Source organism: Pollachius pollachius (genome assembly GCF_949987615.1).
Source record: "Pollachius pollachius genome assembly, chromosome: 2".
Taxonomy (NCBI): domain Eukaryota; kingdom Metazoa; phylum Chordata; class Actinopteri; order Gadiformes; family Gadidae; genus Pollachius; species Pollachius pollachius.
In genome coordinates this window covers 40,638,584-40,659,002 of record NC_136935.1, presented here as the reverse complement: position 1 = coordinate 40,659,002, position 20,419 = coordinate 40,638,584, and the positions used below count along the sequence as shown (strand labels likewise).

At 43.4% G+C, this 20,419-nt stretch overlaps 2 protein-coding genes across 4 annotated transcripts in view; one reads left to right on the top strand and one right to left on the bottom strand.

Moving 5' to 3' along the window:
* The window catches only part of arhgap10 (Rho GTPase activating protein 10), a 41,783-nt gene extending 33,508 nt beyond the window's left edge, over positions 1-8,275 (bottom strand). For both annotated transcript variants that reach the window (XM_079730629.1, XM_079730630.1), the window contains exon 1: positions 7,729-8,275. In XM_079730629.1, the coding sequence (XP_079586755.1) occupies positions 7,729-7,882 (154 nt within the window). In that variant the 5' untranslated portion in view covers positions 7,883-8,275. The remainder of the gene's footprint in view (positions 1-7,728) is intronic.
* A 325-nt stretch (positions 8,276-8,600) lies between these two features.
* prmt9 (protein arginine methyltransferase 9) lies at positions 8,601-20,311 on the top strand. 2 transcript variants are annotated; one of them, XM_079730808.1, is made up of 13 exons: positions 8,601-8,917; positions 9,120-9,319; positions 9,497-9,645; positions 10,021-10,257; positions 10,678-10,845; positions 11,137-11,239; positions 11,403-11,515; positions 12,078-12,270; positions 14,427-14,610; positions 16,278-17,061; positions 17,374-17,527; positions 18,747-18,869; positions 19,577-20,311. In XM_079730808.1, the coding sequence occupies exons 2-13, from the start codon at positions 9,122-9,124 to the stop codon at positions 19,832-19,834; spliced, it is 2,664 nt and encodes an 887-aa protein (XP_079586934.1). In that variant the 5' UTR covers positions 8,601-8,917; positions 9,120-9,121; the 3' UTR covers positions 19,835-20,311. The 2 variants fall into 2 exon arrangements, with proteins under 2 accessions (XP_079586934.1, XP_079586933.1); XM_079730807.1 differs by having other exon boundaries at positions 11,400-11,515.
* The last annotated feature ends 108 nt before the right edge of the window (positions 20,312-20,419 follow it).

Here is a 20,419-nt window from a genome sequence, read left to right as displayed (position 1 = left end):
CAACACAATAACACAAGACAAAGTTAGTCCTAAATTACTGTCCGAGGCAGCTTCCATACAAGGGCATTCTTTCGATAGTGTTGACAGAGAAAGGACCAAGGGCAAATGAGTGTATCGGACCAGTCATGATCTATTTCCAAGCATTGCTGAAATTCCCAGAGGTGGGAATCTCTGGCCTATGGATGTTCCCGGGGGAAGCTCAACAACATGCAGAGGGATAGTATTTTAAGAACAGAGCTATGACTATAAGCATATCCTGTGGAGCAACTTTTTTTTTTCATGCTGGCAGCTGAAAACCTTAAATTGAATAAACAAATTACGCTATGACACATTAATAGGACATTTATACTCCCAACAGTTTATACCTTCGGGAGGTGCAGACGATTTGTACTTTGTTACGGTTTACACAAGGGTTTTAAAACGAGCATGACAGCCTGCAGTTTAACAGCACACCACAATTTATCTAATTAGGTTTAAGCTTTATTCATTAATTGGAAAAAATATATACTGCTAACGCTATTGTGTATATTTATTCATTTTAAACTCAATCTATTAATTTATCTTTCGTTAGCAATGTCTCTCTTCTTTTCATCAGCATTGTTGGTGTGTGGTGTGCACATGCAAAGGATTAGGCCTATACATAAACGCCAACCAAAAGCTCCAACCAAAAGCATGTGAATGGTGTTTGACAATGGCTGCCTGATCTGGGCACAAAGGGGCAGAGCTTCTGCCTCACTGAATTCACTTCAAAACAGTTTCAAAGTGGTAGCCTCACTGTGTTTTTCCATCAATCCAAACTTGCCATACAGATGTCATATAAATCCATTCTGTTCTGCACTAAACAATGCAAACATGGCCCCATACAGTGTGAACACAGAACACCTGTGGTAGATAGCCTTTGTCATGATGTGTTGGTCACGGCAGGAAGCTAAGGGCTTCAGTCAGCATGCTCAGACAGCTTGGGTATTTACAACTCCTTGTTCCTTGACTTGACCTTTAAATAGCAACCACACAGGAGCTGTTTTCCTCACAGGTTGATTGTTTAGCCCTCACATGTTCAAGCATTGCAGTGGGTACAGAAACAGAAATTGGTCAACAACAGCATTTACTAATTTAACAGCAAGGTTTCCTTGTCTTAAAGACAATAACAGCCAATGTGTAAGCATAGCATTAAGAAGAACTGATTTGAGGGTTTCCATCAGATCAGATCCTCTGAAAAGGGCTGAATTCTGCTGATGTAATGCATAACATCATGGGATGTTAAATCCTTTTACCAAACAGAATTGATTGGGCGACACATATACATACAGTACACAACAGGGGGAAAAATAGATAATCAATTCCCCCCTCCCCCCTCAGTAAACTATTGACTAAGTGATGTAAACATTGCACTATGTGGGAGTTAGTGGGTGGGCTGTATTGTGAATACAAAGCTATAGCAGAAACAAGCTAATTTAGCCTTTATTTTGGTAGTAAAACATGCTTCTGTTCTGATGAAAAAAGCACTACATTTAGAAATGACTTTAATTCCAGAAGTCAAAATGGACGGCATACGTGGTCTTGATCATGTCCGCGCTTGCAAAGCATGTGTAGCATGGAGTGAAGAGTAATGGTTTATAAGACTCATTTAGTGCGTTTACATGACACTCGATTTTAGTCAGACTAAGGCATACACCTTAGTCTGACTAAAATTGAATCGAATTGAATTGGATTGCTCATACTCAAATTAAGACCCCTAGATTAATAGATTGTTAGTCGCATAGCGTGCATTTATACGGGCAATCAAATTGGAATTGGATTTTGCGTTCTGCACATGCCCAAGATTTTTCTGGGGGCCGTGAGCGGGAAGTAGCAGGCGACGGTAGTCGGTAGGCGATGTATTTAAAAAAGGGGGCTCAGAAGACAGAGGAAGCCAGTGTGGTGCCAATGTAGTTACCCCCTATAAGAAGAGTATCCCCGGCCGCGCGCATGCAATCAGCTACAGGTAGAGAGCCATCCTAAAGTATGCACTTTGCACTTTGAATGTTTATGTTTATGTTTATTGTCTGTTTGTATTAGTTTGTCATTTTGTCTATCATTGTCTGAGTCTGTATGTACTTGTACTTATATGTGTTGTTTGTGCTTATATGTTTTTTAAATGTTTCCAAATGAAAGACAAATTCCCCTTGGGGCAATAAAGGTTTATCTATCTTTCAGGTGGAAGCACACAGACCCTATGCTTTGATTTCACCCAAGGCTGAAATAAAAGTACATGTTTTTTCTAAATGTTGGTCATCAATGACGTTGTAAAGTTGTGACTTCGGGCACATCTGTCAAATTAAATGTTCTTTTCTTCCTACGTGTTTACGATTTTTATTTATTCATTGCGCCGCGGTCAAACTGACGTTGATATTCTCTGATATTATGAATTTTAAAGACTGCGTCGGGTTCTCCTACTCTCTGGTACTTCAACAACAAGTAAAGGCTCGTAGTAAGAGTTATCTCGGCCATGGTGGGGAAGGAATTGGGGGAATGTAACTTTGGCTATGACTCTCTGAAGTCCAGATTGAACCACGATAAGGTGATCCACAAACTTTCTCGAATACAGCCTGAGTATGTTGTTGCTGGTGAGGTCAAGAGGTCAGCCGGTGGCTCTATTACCACTAGTTGAAATGGGTACAGCGCCACCTTTTTTCACCGCCATGTATACTCAGACAATTGCAGTTGTCCAATTGAGGAGCATAGTCAAACTATTGCTGTAATCTGATTAAGCTGTGCATGTAAACGTAATGATTGTGACACAGTCTAGGTCTGCTCCTGTCCTGCTCCATGGTGGTCAACGGAGCCTGAAACCTTGGTTCTCACATAGGTGACAGTTGGTTGATTGATAATTGAAGATGACTCAACCGATTGTAGCTGTATATTGTATATGTTTTGACGATACCTTTTCTACATGAGAAGGCACTTGGGAGGGTTATTTTTGCGTCTGGGATTGGTAAGATATGGGAAACGCCTCCAGCTATTAAAATGATATGCCATTCTACCATTATCTTCAGGAGGACAAAATTATGCACTAAGCAAGACTGCCAATTTATGTCAAGGTTGTCATTTACTTTTGCTTCTGTACAGAAGATTTGCGATACAAACTGCCACGTCTATCCTAATGTTAGCCAGAGGCCTGAATCCTGCACTGTGTAACGTTCTCACAGTCTAGAATTGTCGTTTCACTTTTATTCTGAAAAATTCCTTTATTTTCGCAGCAGCCAAACTCCTACCACTGAAGGCAATCTACCCAGAATTGTGTTTCTCTTTCAAAATCAATTGGGGATTGGTCAGCAAACATACATGAATTCATTTTTTTGGTACAAATAACATTCATTCCAACAAAGCAATCAAATTGTTATATGATTAATGGCAAATATGCATTGTTTGCATTTGCCATTATTTATGAAAATGTAGTCTATAAACTAGTAACTAATAAATTGATTACTCAGAAATGGCCAAATAATCAAGAATTGTTAATAGATAATGAAACATGAATAATTGTTAACTCTTGTAATTCCTCGTTGCCTGCAGGAATTAGCCTACTACTCTAGAACTACAGACTTAGAAATAGTGAGAGTGAGAGGCATCAGCAGCAGTGCGGGTGAAAACATGTTTTGACAACATTGCACTCAACCTTGAAAAAGCTTTAATAGACAGTATACCTGGGAGGAGAGTAAGGCATCTGCTGGTGTCCCTTTTCTTAGCATAAAACTATAGCTTCACTAGTTCACTCGGTCAGTGTTGATTGTATTAGACTAACACAGCACATGTAGCAAACAGACAAATGGCATATACTGTATTAAGGCAATCAGTGCCACAGATATTCCACTAGTATTTTCACAGAAAGGCTGGAGAAAAATGACAAGGGCATGTTCTAAGGTTACGTTAAGTCCTTAAGTCCATAAGTAACTTAAAATAAAACAATTTCAAAAAAAATCCTACACACAAAATATGCCTGTGTTGGTTCGGCGTGTGTGCGTGTAGTTGTAAATGTTGTATTGATCTGTCTGTACGTGAGGTCTTGTTAAATGGGGGAGGTTTGCTTAACTGCACAAAAAAATGTTGGCCCAATGTATTTTACAACTGAATTTAATTTAGGCAGACCATATTATGCTTTTCAGCTGGAAAGGATTCCAGTTTCATGCATGTTCTTCCTGTCGGTAAGGAACAGGGATGGTGATGTCAGAGAATAGTTTTGCATTGTCTTGATTAGCACCATCTGTGAGTCTGGCACAGTGTATGTCTGCCAACGAATCCACTCTACATATGATATGCTACACGGCTACAGGAATATAGTTTTCGAGAAACTGCAAGATTCCGTCTTACTCTTTGAAGCACGAACCAAACTTACGGTTAAGAGAACTCTTAATGATGCCGATTTATAAATGCCCGGTGCTCTACCACTGAGGAAAATACTAGACAGAGCAACAGTTTGCAACAGCCACTGCAAGAGGTTGGGTGTGAATTCCAAGCACTGACATCAATAAAAGATTATTATTTCAAACAATAACAACTGTGTCAGATGTAAGGTTTGCATTTAAAGATTAAAATGATAACTGCCGCGCTATGCCAGCAATATAATTAAATTAATACCAAATACAGGGGCACAGGGGGCCAAGCAGAATCTTCCCCCTGGTTTTTGCCTTTTAAAGCAAGGTATTTTGGTGAAAACCTGGGAGCTGTCAAACTTGGCTAGTTTCTGTACTGAAACCAGAGGAACCTTTCTGCTGGCCTCACAAGTATGACTCATGGAGACCCCTCCTCAAACTAATCTTTTTTTATGAGCCAAGCCTTGAGAAACAGCGTGAAACCGGGAAAATTACCTAACTGAGAGAAACTGTAGTGTCCCTATTCGGGAAAGTTAAAAGGAGAAGAGAATCACCAAGATGTAGCATATAGTTTCTACAGCAGATCAAAGTATAATACTTATAGCTAGGTTTACTGTGAATGATGTCAGCAATAAAAAATGATGTTCACTACGATTCTACAGTCTTCCCATACAACAACTATTACTACAAATTAGAAAGGGCTTAGATTGATGGTTTCTATGACAATAAACAAAGTGACCTCTATCTACAGCATGGACACACTTCCTGTTGTACTACAGCTTAATCACTGGACAGGGTGGACCAGCTTGCATTTGGAAAATAAACCGGACATTAATAATCAGTGCTGACAGCAGCAAAATACTTCCTTAATGTCCCCTCTGCGTAGAGAGAAATAAAACTAGCGTACAAAATGGAACCCTGCTCAACTAGACTACGCGAATAATAGTGGTAATAGACCGCAAATAAGTAATACAACCCCAAATAAGTAAGACACTTATTTCATTGTTATTTTCTTACTTAAAAGGTGCAGAAACACAACGTTTCGATTGCTAGATGAATTGTTATTTTAAACAATTAGTCTGTCTTTTAGAAGTTTTAGCACATGCATATATTACACACACATGAAAATGCAGAGACACAAAGACAAACGCACACGAATTTCAAAAAAGGCATCTGTAGGTCAAACCTAGTTTGTTGAAGATCCTCTAGGGTGTACTATCAGCCCTGTGCACAATGTATTCATTGGCCCCTGTTCGTCCCGCAGTTTATTATGATTTCTACACATTTCTATCTGATTAGCCACTTGGGTCAGGCTCTCACTATGACCTGAACCTTAAAAGAGCAGTCAATATTTACATGCCATGCCTTTCCTCAATCCTTCCTGTTCCACTCGCCCATCATTTCCATTCAGAATCTCACACAACTTCCACAGTTTTTCCTCTCCAGAGGCCCTGGCAATCTCTGTCTCTCTATGGTCATCTTGATTTCATGGGCTCTTGGGCATTGGATACTTGTTGCCAAGCAGTAATAATACCCATCCAGCCATCCCATACAGAACACTAGTTGGTACATGTGACAGGATGCCACGAATTATGCAACCTAATCAATCTTGTACTTAAAGTAAAGAACAATGTCAATAAAGATTGAGGAAATCAAGATGGAATGTGCTATACATTCGGCCAGGATAAGGGAAGGTGGAAGATCTGACTTAAACCTTAACTCATTTAAAATAGCCAAAATTTGGGTGTGCTGATAAAGGAGCTATGATGGGATGACAAGTTAAGGTAGGTAAACGTAGCCTATCTTGAGTCAGAGAGGAAGATGCGTTCCACCCATATGACATCATGTCTATCTCTGCTAATGCCGCTCTAATGAATGAGTGTATTGTCGCACCTTGGCAGAATCACTAATGTGATTACAGGGAGAAGCAGCCAGCCACTGTTAATCCTGGCAGGCCTTCACAAAATGTACCTGCCAGGGACAGACTTTCACATGGCGGTTTTAACTATCTGATGGAACAAACAGAGCAAACGAGGACACTTGAATCCGTAAAGCAAAGTCAACCAGAAGAAGTCCAGATGGGTAAAATAGCAAACTCTAGATGACCCCTTTCAGAAACTTAATGTAAATAAGACTTCATGTTCAGTTCAGCTACCTGGATCTGAACGAAGAAGTAAGTCGCTGGCTGTAAATTGTTCTTCAACACTAATCTAAGTGTTACTATTGTGATGCGGTTGATGAATCACACATAGAAACTTAGTGTGTTTGGTTTGACCTTGTTTATAACAATGAAGAAAAGGTCCTATGCTGAATAGGTCAGATTAACTGTTATACTCCTGATGAGCTTTAATTAGGGAGGACTATTATGGGATTGCCAATGAAGGACAGACTAAAGAGGAGGAGGGTTTCTCTAGAGGAAACCCACTAAAACAGGAGCACATCCTCTGCACTCTTGTTACTCTTCTAGTGGCCACTTCCATGGCACAGCACTAGGTCTGAGGCCTTGTGTGCACATTTCCTCCTAGGCCAAGGGCTTTCCGCCATGGGACATCCCTGGCAGGGGAACTGGGGGGGGGGGGGGGCGGGCGGGGGAGTGAGGTCATGAAAGATACATACCATCTTCCTGGCACAATAAGAGAGAAGTGAGAGATAGAAGAGCAATCAAAAGGGAATTCAGCTTTTTTCACACTTCCTTTGACTTCCAAGTGCATCTTAATGTGTGGAAGAAAAGCCAATATTTAGTCAAACAACATTGAGGGTTGCTTGCATTCTATCATGAGGTCAGACTCATTATATCTAGCATGGGTTATAGAGGCACAACTAAATTCAGCACAATAATAGTCAATAGTCGTATGATCATCTAGCCACGCTTGTGACAGAAGAGAGGCCCTCTTGTTCAAGCCACAGAAAAGACGGATAAAAAAAGATCCTCCCTTCTTTAGAGTGATTTCTTATATGATCTCAACTTGAGACATGAGAGCTACATGTCAGGGTCTTGGTAACAAGGGAAGAAATTCTGGTATTAGAGTGAGTGTAGCTGTGAATGAGCGCTACCTTGGGAGAGAACATATAATAGTAAATCAAACTTAGAAAATAGGTTATTTGTGTGAATAGGTTTCCGCAAAGCATAGTTTAATTATTTTCCTGATGAAAGTACCCAACACAAACAATAACACAGTGCAGGGGGTGCAGGGTCTGCATGGGGGACCCTAGTCGGCCAGGCCCATAAATACCTGAACAACGTATAGTAAACAGAGGGATGTCTGACTTCATAGTACACCTGAATGATAAGCCCAACCCCACTGAAGGCAAATAAAGAACTTGGATTTAAAGATGATAGATCCTTATATGTGTGAGAGAAAAGAAGCAAACTTACGCTTTGTGGCATTGATAAGATTCTTTCCATCCTTGTAGAGTTCTTTGATAAAACGGTTGGTTTTTTCCAACTCTGCTTCGTGTGACTTGATTTTCTCCCTGAAGCCTGGGCTGTCCAGATAGCATTCACTGAATTCCAGGGGGTGTAATCCCATTTCTTTGAAATATTGCTAGCAGAATGCTGCTAGCGAAGGTACCAGGTGAAAATATGGACTGTTCTCTTAAAGGATAAGCGAAAGGAAAGCTATGCTACCTGAGAGTTGACCTTTAAATCCCAGTTTACTTTGGCAAAGCATAGCTTTCTGAAGTAAGTAGCTAGCGTTGGCTAGCACGGTAACTTTGGACTCAGGCGCATGGGTGCAGTTTTTTCGTTTTCTAATACGCGGTAAAAGGAAAAAAAACGGTGGGAAAAATGAATCGTTTTTCGAAAAGGTTGAAAGTTTCAACTACTTATCATTGAGCAGTAAAAGAGCGCTGTCAAAATCAGTACCCTAGCCTATCCGAGGAGGTGTCCTCCACTGCAGTGCAAACATGAAATCCACATAGTACCAAAGTGACAGATCATGAAACTCTGACACGAGTGGGCGCGTCCGAGTGTAGCAAAACTTCTGCTCCTCCCACGTGCACTGGTATTTCATTGGTCCACAGTATTCATATTGGTGCAGACCTGCACTGTTCAGGTATTACACAAAGTGCAATGTAAATTATGTTTCAATATTTTATGTATATACAAATGACAACATTACAAAAAGAAGGCAACGTAGATGTACAAATACAATCACAACTTATTTTATTGACGAACATACTCATGGTGGAACACAAGTGCGGGTGGATGTTTCTGCCAGGGCTGCTTAGTGTGTGGACACTTGTATTTTCATCAGGGCATAAGCAGATCTACAATTGTTTTTTAATCAACAAATGTCTACTCTTCAAGCCTCACGTTTAGCGTGGATTTAACCTCAACATCTACATGATTTCCCCTCCTCGCTCGCAATGTTTGTAGAAAATGTTCAAGACAGCTAGCTATAGCTAACAACGATGCTAATGTGGTTTGATGATAATACTTTAGGCTTGACAATTGGAAGGCGCTACTTATCTAAACAACTGAAAACCTTCCATTTATCGCTGTTCGAAAAGCTCATTCGGTCTTGTATTTTTTAGTTTCCCGTTGATGGTCTAACTAACACACGGTAAGGAAATAAACCGGTACAATGTAGTGTCTGCACGCACCACATGTGTTGACCATTGCATTGACACATCTATATTGTGAGAGTGATATGGTTATATTGATTGGGATATATCAATGAATAAATGCATGTTATTTTCAATATGTTGCACTGTCTTGTGCGATCTTTCATGTCGTTAATGTTGAGATGTCAACGCAAATTTCAGGAATGCCCAATGCCAGCACTAGACCAAAGCGGGGTAGGAGGACCCGACGGCAACCAAGAGAGGATCCCGCCAGAAACGAGCTGGTTTCTCGGTCCCTAGAGAGTGCCCAGCAGTGCTTGTTTAACCAAGACTATGGGACTGCTTTTGTCCACTACCTCCTGGTCCTCAACCTTGCCCCTATGCTTAAGGACTTTGCAAGGGTAAATTCAAAAGCACACTCCACTACCTTTTATCTGTCATAAACTTTTCGTACGTGGTATTGTCCTTCAAATGTTGTAATGATATCAAGTTGTAAGCTTTCTGTGCCCCATAATATAATATCGATATCTATATCTATATCATATCTCTAACTCGAGAACCATGCCATGATCTCACAGGAGTCGTTCAGATTCACTCTGTTCAAATGGGCCGACGAGCTGGACTCTGTGGGGCGCGTTCAGGATCTCTTTAACTGTTTCGAACAAGCTCTGGAGCTCTTTCCTGCCGATGAGGTTATCTTGAACAGCATGGGTGAGCACCTCTTCAGGTATGTTCATATTTTACATCCATGCAGTACATTTATAAATTCAAAGATGTATCTAAAATCTTTGCACTATAGTAGTGATCAACGTGGGTGTCTGACTCACAGCCAAAGGTTTTGGGGTTGCTCCCGCAGTGGCCACAGTCTACCTGCAGGCATCCTTGAGCAAGAACATAACAATTCTGTGAAATCACTTTGGATAAAAGTAAGGTCGAACGACTCAATGATACAAATGTTTAGTAGATTGCACGATTCCTATGTTTATCAAATTAGTGTCAGTACTCTTTGTAGTCGAGGTGGTTTTTGTATTAACATTCTATTTTTGTTTGATCATCGGTTGTTGTTTTTTTTAATAAAAAGCTATCCCCTTTTTGTGTTTAGAATGGGTTTCCGGGATGAGGCTGCCGGTCATTTCCACAAGGCCCTCAAGCTGAAGCCGGACTATCCCGAAGCGAGGGAGAACTTCTACCGCGTGGCTAACTGGCTGGTCGAGCGCTGGCACTTCCTGATGCTCAACGACCACGGAAGGAACCAGAAGTATCAGCAAGCCATTCAGAAGGCGGTCGAGAGGGGCTGTAACACTGTACTAGACATAGGTACTGGCACTGGGATCCTGGGGTGAGACATCTTCATAATAACTTGTTTGTCGCCTGGTTTGTCTATGACAGTGGTCTGTTGTTTTGTTGATGTTTCCATTGGTGTGTCCTCTACTTTGTAAATAGTCATCTGATGTCTGTGTGATAGCTTGAAGTACAGTGTAGTTATTGCAGTTGAGATGTGGTTATGTCATGCTGTACATGTATTTGCCTGTTATTGGTAGATACGGAAGGTGGTTAAGGTGTTCAGCTGAAGGGTCCTGGATTTAAACCCAGTGTTTGCAGTCTACCTGTATGCATCCTTGCTAGCTCTAACCCCTTCTAAATTAAGATTTGTGTTGCACATCATAATCATGTCATACTACATACACATTTGGGAATGCCCATGACCTTTGCCCTGTTCTCCCCTTTCACTCCAATTTTCTGTTTACATTACATTCAGCATGTGTGCAAAGAAGGCGGGAGCTGCAGAGGTGTTTGCCTGTGAACTGTCCAAGACCATGTATGAACTGGCCTGTGAGGTGGTGACGGCGAATGGGATGAAAGGAGGAATCAACATCCTTCATAAGAAATCTATGGACATGGAGGTGCCTAAAGACATCCCACACAGGTACCAACAGCGTATTCAATGTATGTATATGTATTCAATTATATGTATTGATATATTTTTGTACTTTGTTCCTTTAAGGTGTGTGCTTTTGAAAAGGGGGGTAATCACCTTGTCTTATTCAGTAGCACATGGAAGGTCTTCAAAGCATTTAGTTTAGTTCTATGTTGTCAATCAGCCCTGGGAAAAATATATAAATATTTGTCCTGAATAAAATGTCAACCAAATAATCCCTAATGCTCCTTTTGATATATATATATTACTAATATGATATGGTTTCTGCCCTGCTGGCAGGGTTTCCTTAGTTGTGACGGAGACAGTGGATGCAGGGTTATTTGGAGAAGGCATCATAGAGAGTCTCATCCACGCCTGGCACCACCTGCTTCTGCCACCACAGGTGATTTGACATTTCAACATGTAACCATGAACGGAACTGTGTGGCCGAAAACATTTCTTATGAGTCATCAACCACAAACAAATATGAATAATAGGCCAGATAGAATAATATAGAGGAAGTGATAAGAAATGTGCATCTATATATTTTTCGCAATAAAAAGCAGATAACCGATGACATCATGTCCCTGGAACCTTCGAAGACAGGCCGGGTCATTCCGGCCGGAGCCACCGTGTTTGGCATGGCGGTCGAGAGTGTAGAGATCCGCCGGCACCATAGGTAGGTCACATGATCCCTCCTGATTCAGTTATTTTTTTATAAAGGCCTACTTCATGTGTATGTCTTCTCAACAACACTCTAATGCATAATCCGTAAAGAAACAACAAGTAATGGTCAGGTTGTTGTCATTTAACATTTCTGGATTTCTAGACCACTGTCCATGGTCTACCTTTAGGCTTCCTTGAGCAAGATGTCTAATCCTACCTCTTCTTTAATTACGCATCAAAAAAGGAAAAATCACTCTTGAGTTGCTTTGGATAAAAGTGTCTGCAAAAATCGTCGAAGATCAATAGTTTAATAGTCTATAAAATAGTACAATTTGACCAGTAGTAAAAGTACTGCCTTCTTGATAATCCTCGTCAACTCAAGGTCATTTTGTCAGTTCAATTATTTTCCCAACTTAGTTATTATAGAAAAGCCTTTCATGATATTTGATACATCAACCCATCCAATCCATCCCTTTCCCCATATCAGACGCCCTCCATTGACGAAAACAGTCCGTTCCTTTTGAAGCAGCACGGCATCTTACCTGGATATTAAATCTGTTTAATGTTCTCACCAGGCTGTGTGTGTCTGAGGTCGGGGGTCTGTCCCTGGAGGCGGTGGGCCAGCTCCACAGCCCAGTGAGCTGCACTGCGGACGCAGACGACTCCATGGAGCCCTACACCACCGAGAGGCTGAGCAGGATCCCCGGAGGATACACAGCCCTCACCGAGCCCTTCAGGGCCCTGGACATAGACTTCAACAACGTCAAGGTGGGCTACAGCCCATGGTTAGTGACTTAGGTGAAAGGTGCCAGGATCAATGCCAAATTGCGCCATCCTTGAAGGCATCCTTGAGCAAGATCCTTCCTGCTCCTTAAAGGAATAAATAATAAAAATTGATTCTATATAGCGCCTTTCAGGATACTCAAGGTCGCTTCACAAGAGTGGGAGGTGAGGGTGTTTGTGTAAGTGAGTGAGAGTGCAAAATGCGCAAGGCGCTGGGTGGGGTCGTGAGTTAGAGGCCATAGGCCTCAAGAGAAAATGTGTGCTTTCGTGTACTTTTTGAAAGTCCACGGAATGGGCACAGCGGATGTTGAGGGGGAGCTTGTTCCACAGAGTGGGGGCGGACACGCAAAAGGCCCTATCCCCAAAGGTTAGGGTGTCGTACGGGGAATTGCCAGCGGGTCCTTGTCAGAGGACCTGAGGGACCGCAGGGGGGTGTGTAGGGGTGGAGGAGGTCAGAGAGGTAACGAGGGGCCAGACCATGAAGGGACTTGTATGTGACTAATAGAATTTTGAATTCAATGCAGAGCTTGACTGGTAACCAGTGGAGCTGCATCAGGGTGGGGGTGATGTGCTGCCAGGGCTTATTGCCAGTTAAGACCCTGGCAGTTCTGCACATATTGCAGTCTGGCCAGGGTTTTAGAGGGGAGACCGGTGAGTATGGCATTGCAGTAGCCCAGGCGGGTAGAAATGAAGCAGTGGATCAGGGTTTCAGTAACAGAGTCTGAGAGTGAGGGTCAGAGTCGTGCGATGTTCTTCAGGTGGTAGAATGCAGATCTTGTGATGTTCTTAATGTAGGACTGGAATGATAGGGTGGGGTCCAGGATGACACCCAGGTTGCGGACTACGGGTGATGGGGTGATGGAGCAGCCATCCACTTCCAGGAGTAGATCACCAACCTTCCTGAGCAGTGACTTGGGGGCCACCACCATGAGTTCAGTTTTATTGCTGTTCAGTTTGAGGAGGTTGGAGGTCAGCCAGGTTTTTAGTTCATGCAGACAGTTGATGAGTAGACCAGGCGGGAGCTGAGTGGAGGGTTTGGTGCTGATGTATAGTTGAGTGTCATCAGCATAACAGTGGTAACTGAGACCGTGGTGACGAATAATTTGGCCAAGGGGGGGCATGTATAGGGTGAAGAGGAGAGGGCCGAGCACAGATCCCTGCGGTACACCATGATTGACCGGAGCCAGGGTGGATTTGGCATCTTTCAGGGTGTCATATTGTTTGTGGTTGGAAAGGTAGGACTGAAGCCAGGAGAGAGCTGAGGCCGATGAGCTCAGTGAGACGGGTAAGGAGGATGGGACACTGTGTCAAAGGCTGCAGAGAGATCGAGGAGGATGAGAATGGAGATGAGGCCATTGTCGGCGGCAGTGAGAAGGTCGTTGGTGATTTTAGTGAGGGCGGTCTCAGTACTGTGTCGAATTCTGAAGCCTGATTGGAGGGGTTCAAAGAGCTCATGGTTGGACATGTGATGTTGGAGCTGGGAAGCCACTGCTCTTTCCAGGATTTTACTTAAGAAAGGAAGGTTGGAGATCGGACGATAGTTGTTTGGGAACAATATTTAACATTGACATCAAGTGTTTTGAATGGGTGCTGCAGTACAAATTGCCAGTATTGAGAGTTGTCAATGCCAGCCCCCACCTCCCCAGACTTTTTTAAATGTAAAGACATTTAAAGATTAAAAAAATATATATATATTATTATATTATGAAATGACAAGCAACGGCAAGTCCTATACTTTAAATTAATCAGCTAATGTATACATATGCAATAAATTTATTGTTTGAGAGAGAACTTGTTGTAGCATTGTTGTCTGAGAAATTTCGACTTGTTTCCTTAATCCCTTATTACAAATCACGGCCGTTTTATGATTCAATACAATACAATATTCTCATGTTCTCACTTTATTTAACTACAAGATTAAAAAAATACAGGCCAGGATCAGGTCAAGTGGATTAACCACCCAGACTCACTAAATAAAGAACAACCACAGTTTACTATTTGGTTCCAAGCACCTTTTATTGCATACATATATAAATCCGCAGAGGCCTGGGTGTTGCTTGGGAGAATGAAACACCTGCACATACAGCGCAATACATAGCCGGGCCTTGTATCTCTAATACTAGCCCTCATACACCCACCAGGAGCTGGAGGGGCTGAGCTCCAGAGAGACGCAGCGGCTGCACCTGCCCGTCACCAAGGAGGGGAACCTGGACGCACTCGCCGTGTGGTTCCAGCTCCACCTTGACCAGGAGAGCAGCCTCTCCACTGGGCCCAAGGAGGACACCTGCTGGGAGCAGGCCATCTACCCCATCCAGAACCCTAACAGTAAGGCACACTCACTGATGACTTATACAGGTCATTAACTAGCAGTAATCCAGATACAGGTCATTAAGGAGCAGGAATCCAGATACATGTAATTTGATAGCAGGGAGGGGTAGGTCCACTTGTTCAAGGGTGCCTGTAAGAAGGCTGTTGCCTTTCAGCTTGGAATGAAACAACCACTAGCCTGTCCTGAACATTTGTACACATCTACAGACGCAAAACGCATGGTACACATTCTGTAAAGTGTTGCCTCACCATTTCCTTGGTTGTAATTTGCTGTTCATTTATTATTATTTATCTTTTAATTATATATTTTTTCAGTGACTATATTGATGTCTTGCTTTAAGAAGACCATTCTACTCTATTTTAATGTTCATATTTTATCTTCTATTGAAAGTTTTATGTATTTCCAAAATCTGTCAGGTGATGGCAGTATATGTTCTGAAATGCCTTCGTTGTCAGCCATACGGCATCTTTGTCACGCTATTGAAACAGAAAGAATTACCTGTTCTATTAATTACTGATGGACATGTTTGTTTTTGTAGAGATATTGTTGTTGGTATCTTGTCTTGGTCATAAGTCATTCACGCCATCATATTGTGGCAATTCAGATATTTCACCTCATGAACACTAAACATAAATATAATATATATAAAAATAAATATAAACATGTAAAACTAATGTGAATTAATCCCAGACTGGAAATTAGGGAAATACGTTAAACTAAAAATTAATAATTTACCCCCCAAAAAAATCCACATAATTTAAAAAAAAAAAAAGAAAATCATGATTTTATTATTATGTTGTATTATGAACTACAAACTATATTTGCATTACACCCATTCCCAACATAATCCTGGTCCTGGTGTTTGGGTGGGCTTCAGCGGCGGTAAACCTGGCAGAGAGAGACATGTGATTTAGCAATCGGGTCATCTCACCGGGTGGTGCCGCGGCGTTCCAAAGCCTGCGGTGTTTACGGAGGAGCAGGCCCCGCCGCTCCCAGTGGGGGCGCTCCGTCTTCGCGGTGCGTCGCCGCATGTCACGGCGCCACTAATTGGCCGGGGCAGCATCTGGGGAGCCCCCACCCCCTTTTCCCGCCGATCAGCGACATCCGTTTCCTGGGCCGACGTGTGCGCCGCGATAGCCTGTGACACTCTTTAGTGTTCATGAAATTCTTATAGGCAATAAATATGCATTTTCCCTGAACACCCCCTGACAAGAGACACGTCGGCATCAAGACGTGAACAGATGTTATTCCTCGAGGAATCCTACCCCCCCCCCCCCCCCCCCCCCCCCCCCCCCCCTCGCTCCTCCTCATCCTCACACACCCCCTCTAGTTCCAGTCCTGCTAAATCTCTTTTAGGTGCGCATCCCTCTTCTTTCTCTGCTATTTACTGTTGAGCTTCTATCCAAAATGACCTGCAATATATTGAAAGTGAATTGGAGGTAGGTCTAGGTATTTTGCCACACTATCCTGTATGTGAAATGATCATGCACGTCATTATTTTTTACAATCACGTTTCAGTATCAAACAATTATTTATACACACAAGTTTGTCAATAATGACTACCTCAACGGTCTATAAATGATCTCATGTTCTGTTGTACTAAAGTGTCTTTTATATTTTATTCCTGAACTCCAAGCGACAGCCTGTGTGTTGTGATCGACAGGCGTTGCCCTGAGACCCGGAGACCAGCTGGTGGTAGACGTCTCCTGTCGAGACGCCTTCCTGAGGCTCTGCAGCATTGCCGTGGTGAGAGACGGCCACGAGATCCGCCTCGATCCGCACTACAGCACCAACCCAAACCCAACGGCGACTGCCGCTCCGACCCCCGCTGCCGCCCCGACGCCGGCCCCGACCCCGGAGTCGGAACTCTGCAGCGCTCTCGCCGGCCTCCAGACCCACCAGAGCCCGCCCCGGGAGGTGTGCGTGCTGGAGTGCTCCGAGATAGCCCTGCTCAACAACAGACACTACCACCAGAGCTTCAACCAGGCGCTGGACACACTGTTGACTGGCCTGGCGCTCGCCAAGGAGAACAGCAGCTCCGTCGGCCCTGCGAACCCCACCACCACCACCACCACCACCGGCACAACAACCCCCTCCCCGAGCGCCGCCACCACCGCCGCCAAGGACCCCAACGACGACCTCCTCTACTTCCTGGACGTGTCGGAGGGCTTCTCGCTGCTGCCCCTGATGGCGGCGCGCCACAGCCACGTCAAGGCCTACAGCTCGGTGGAGAAGAGCCAGCACCAGGACGTCCTGCGGAGGCTGGCGGGGGCCAACGGCGTCCACGAGCGGAGGCTGGAGTTCTGGCTGAACCAGGCGAACGAGGAGGACCAGGCGGTGCTGAAGAGGCCCTCCCGGGAGAAGCTGTGGAGCGCCATTGTCCTGGACTGCGTGGAGACGTGCGGCCTCATACGCCAGAGGCTGATGGAGAAGGCTTCACTGGCCAGGTGAGCAAGTGCGGCCCTGGATGTCCCGTCTGGGATGATGTAAAGAACCCTTTTTAAAGTACCATTGTAGATTCTCTGTTAACAGTGTTCTTGTAAAACGCTGTATACATTTTTTTAAACATTAAACCAAAAAAAAAAGATTTTTTTTTTTGAAAGAAATTCTTCTTGGAAGCCAATGAGGCTGCAGACAGCACCGCTAAGGATTGCTTGGTTCATGTTAAAAGCGTCATATGAGACGCTAACTCATATTTGAGTTAGACGGTGGTCGGAGCATATTCGGAGCAACCTTGTGCTTTGTGTGCTCTCCCCCAGCTGTCTGCTGGAGGAGGGGGGCCGTGTGTTCCCTGAGAGGATAGTGCTGTACGGTATGCTGGTGGAGTCGGACACGCTGTTGCTGGAGAGCGCCGTCCAGGGACAGGAGCCCACGCTAGGCTTCAACATCGCCCCCTTCATCAACCAGTTCACTGTGAGGATCACCACACACACCCAAACCAACGGCTCAACTTCTATCTGTGTTAAAGCCACTACTCATTTCCCCTCAACTCCCTGTCAACCGCCATAAGCCTCATCATTTAAGGCCATGTAAATGTATGTCTAATGTCATGGAGGCCTATAAAAAATGAATCATCATGGAATCTATAACTGTGGTCATCGGCATATAGTCTTTCAAACCTCAGTGAAAGTGTGGTAATCTTTTGCAGAACTCGTTCTTTTCGGTACCACCATTGAAAAAGACGAGTTGATGGAGAGTTGCGAAAAATCTCCATCAAGCTCGTCTGGTACGGCCCCCTTTTGGTCTGGTATTCCGTCTCATGTTCCTGATGTTATCCTCCGCACTGTTGCTTTCCTCAGATCTAGTGTTTGTACACTTGCATCATTCACGTACATCCGAGCCCTGGGAGACTCGTGTTGTTTGTCCATGGGAGTGTAGTATAATTTAAAAACTTAAAATATATATATTTTTTACTGTGATCAAAGATTTGGATCTGATTATTTTGAAATTGTAATATCATTAATACATTTTATATATATATATATATATATATATATATTACCACAGTAGTACAATTTAGGTTTATCAATTTAGGCTACAAACTAAATTAATGTCTGCCATTTTCCATCAGTGTCAGATTTAGGCTTAATTTCCTGGATGTAACTCATGGAACAGTCTGAGTCTACTTCACCAGATGTCTTCTTTGAAGCCCTAGTTGTCACACGCGGCCCAGGCTTTAAAACTCGTCTACCTGAATCTATCAGCACACATTAACTCAAGCACATCAAACAGGGCCACTCAGAGATCCTCACAACCGTGACAAGGAGGAGGTGACAGTCTTTGTTCTCTCTGCTGCTAACAGTGGCGATGGGATGTTCACTGCGCTGCCTGTAGCTTTCTAAGCCCCCCATTGTTGTATAAGCAGTGAGAGTGGGTTGTTATCCACATTTTACTTTCAACATATATTCATCAACTAATATTAAATCTGGAAACTCTAGGGTATATGTGATGTTTGTAATGTCAAACAAAAACATAATGAATGAAATAAAGATATAGTAATCATTTGGATTGGACTGTCCTCCAAATCTACTAAATGTATATTTTAAGTTTTAATCTCAATGCCGTTTTCCTTGTTCAACAGATGTGAATTCCACAATGTTTCCTAACAATGTCTGCTTTTGTTTCTCTTCAGGTACCAGTCCATGTGTTTCTAGACTTCTCCACCCTAGACTGCAGGCATCTCAGTGAGTCTGTGGAGCTGTTTGTCCTGGATCTCATGAAAGCCAGCGCCAACTACACAAACAGAGAGGTCAAGGTACGCTAGAGCCTGCTGCCATATTGCCTTTGTGTTGTTCCAACTTACTGGGGGGGGTCCTCATATGAAATTGCTATTTTAATTAGCATGCTTTTAATCAGGGTGCTAACTACGGGGGAGCCAGGGGGGTCTCAGTCCCCCTTAATGAGACATGAGCTCCCCTGAAAACATGATTAGTGAAATTTTGGGTGGGTCTCTAAAATATTGGCAAAATGCAATTTCGTATTTCAGTTTTGCAGTCATGTCAAAAAGAAAACATGGAAACCTACTTACAAATTTCGGATTTATAAAGAAATTGAAGACGAATAAGTCTGAGAAGCAGCAAGAGGCGAGTTCTTCGGCAGATGCTAGCTGTGATATGTGCTTATATGTGCTGACATAAGGCAGGTAGGCATACAGGCTTGTAATAATGGATGTGTTTTGACACATCCCCCCCCCCCCCCCCCCCCCCATATAAGTGAGCACCCCTGAAAGCCGCGGTATAGTTCGCACACTGCTTTTAATTATATTGTAAAGCATCACTTTCTGAAAATGTATTTATTGCACATTATAATATTATTACGTCGTGCAGATTGAATTGATCCTTTTTGATTTGCCCATTGATTTTTGAGAGCAGCACATTGCAATGTTATCAGTGCTACGTCACTGAGGGAAGTGTGCCGCCTCCTTCTCAAGCGCTGCTCCTGTCGGCCGTCCCGTCTCCCCAGGTGCGGGCCACGTCGTCGGGCCGGGTGACGGCGGTGCCCTTCTGGTACCAGATCCAGCTGGACCCGGAAGTGAGCGTCAGCACGCTCAGCCGGGACTCCCACTGGAAGCAGGCGGCCGTGGTGCTGCAGCCCTCCCTGGAGGTCCGCGCCGGGGACTGGGTGTGCCTGGCCGTGCAGCTCCGCAAGAGCAGCATCTCAATGTCAGCGCGGATAGACAGCGAGGATGCCTCCGCGGGGGGGTCCCCGCTGTCGCCGTGACCACCAGCTAGGAGCTCCGACCAAAGCCGTTTAAGGCCCGCGCTCCGTTGTGTCGGCTAGTTTGTCAGTATTGTTTCTTTGAAGGTTAATTCTTTTTTTTATCAAAGTGAATAGTTTTTCCAAGGTATTTTCTGCCCTACTAGATACTTCTGTTAGGTTATTTAATTCCAGCCTCAATGTTATCCACAAGTGTCCGAGCTTGTGTAAAACTACAGGATCCTTTTCTTCTGTACTCAACAACCCTTTTACGACATTCCTAATGAATAGTCCTTACAAAATTATACATCATGTCAAGATGAGGGATCAATTAATGACGTCCTCCATTTTGAACATCTCACCAAAAGTGGAATGTATTTCTATTTGTAATAGAAAAAGCATGTCATTGTTAGTTTTGTTTTTTCCTATGAGGGTATTTGCCCAGTGCCAAGCCTAATGCAACTCTAGCAGTGACCTCTTACCTCACAACTGACCCATGTGTAAATGTTTGTGCCAGTTGATTTTTTTCAGTTGACTTTAAACATATTAAAGACACTGAGCATAAATGTTTGACAATTTCAATAATGCCACTACAAAAACACTACTGGT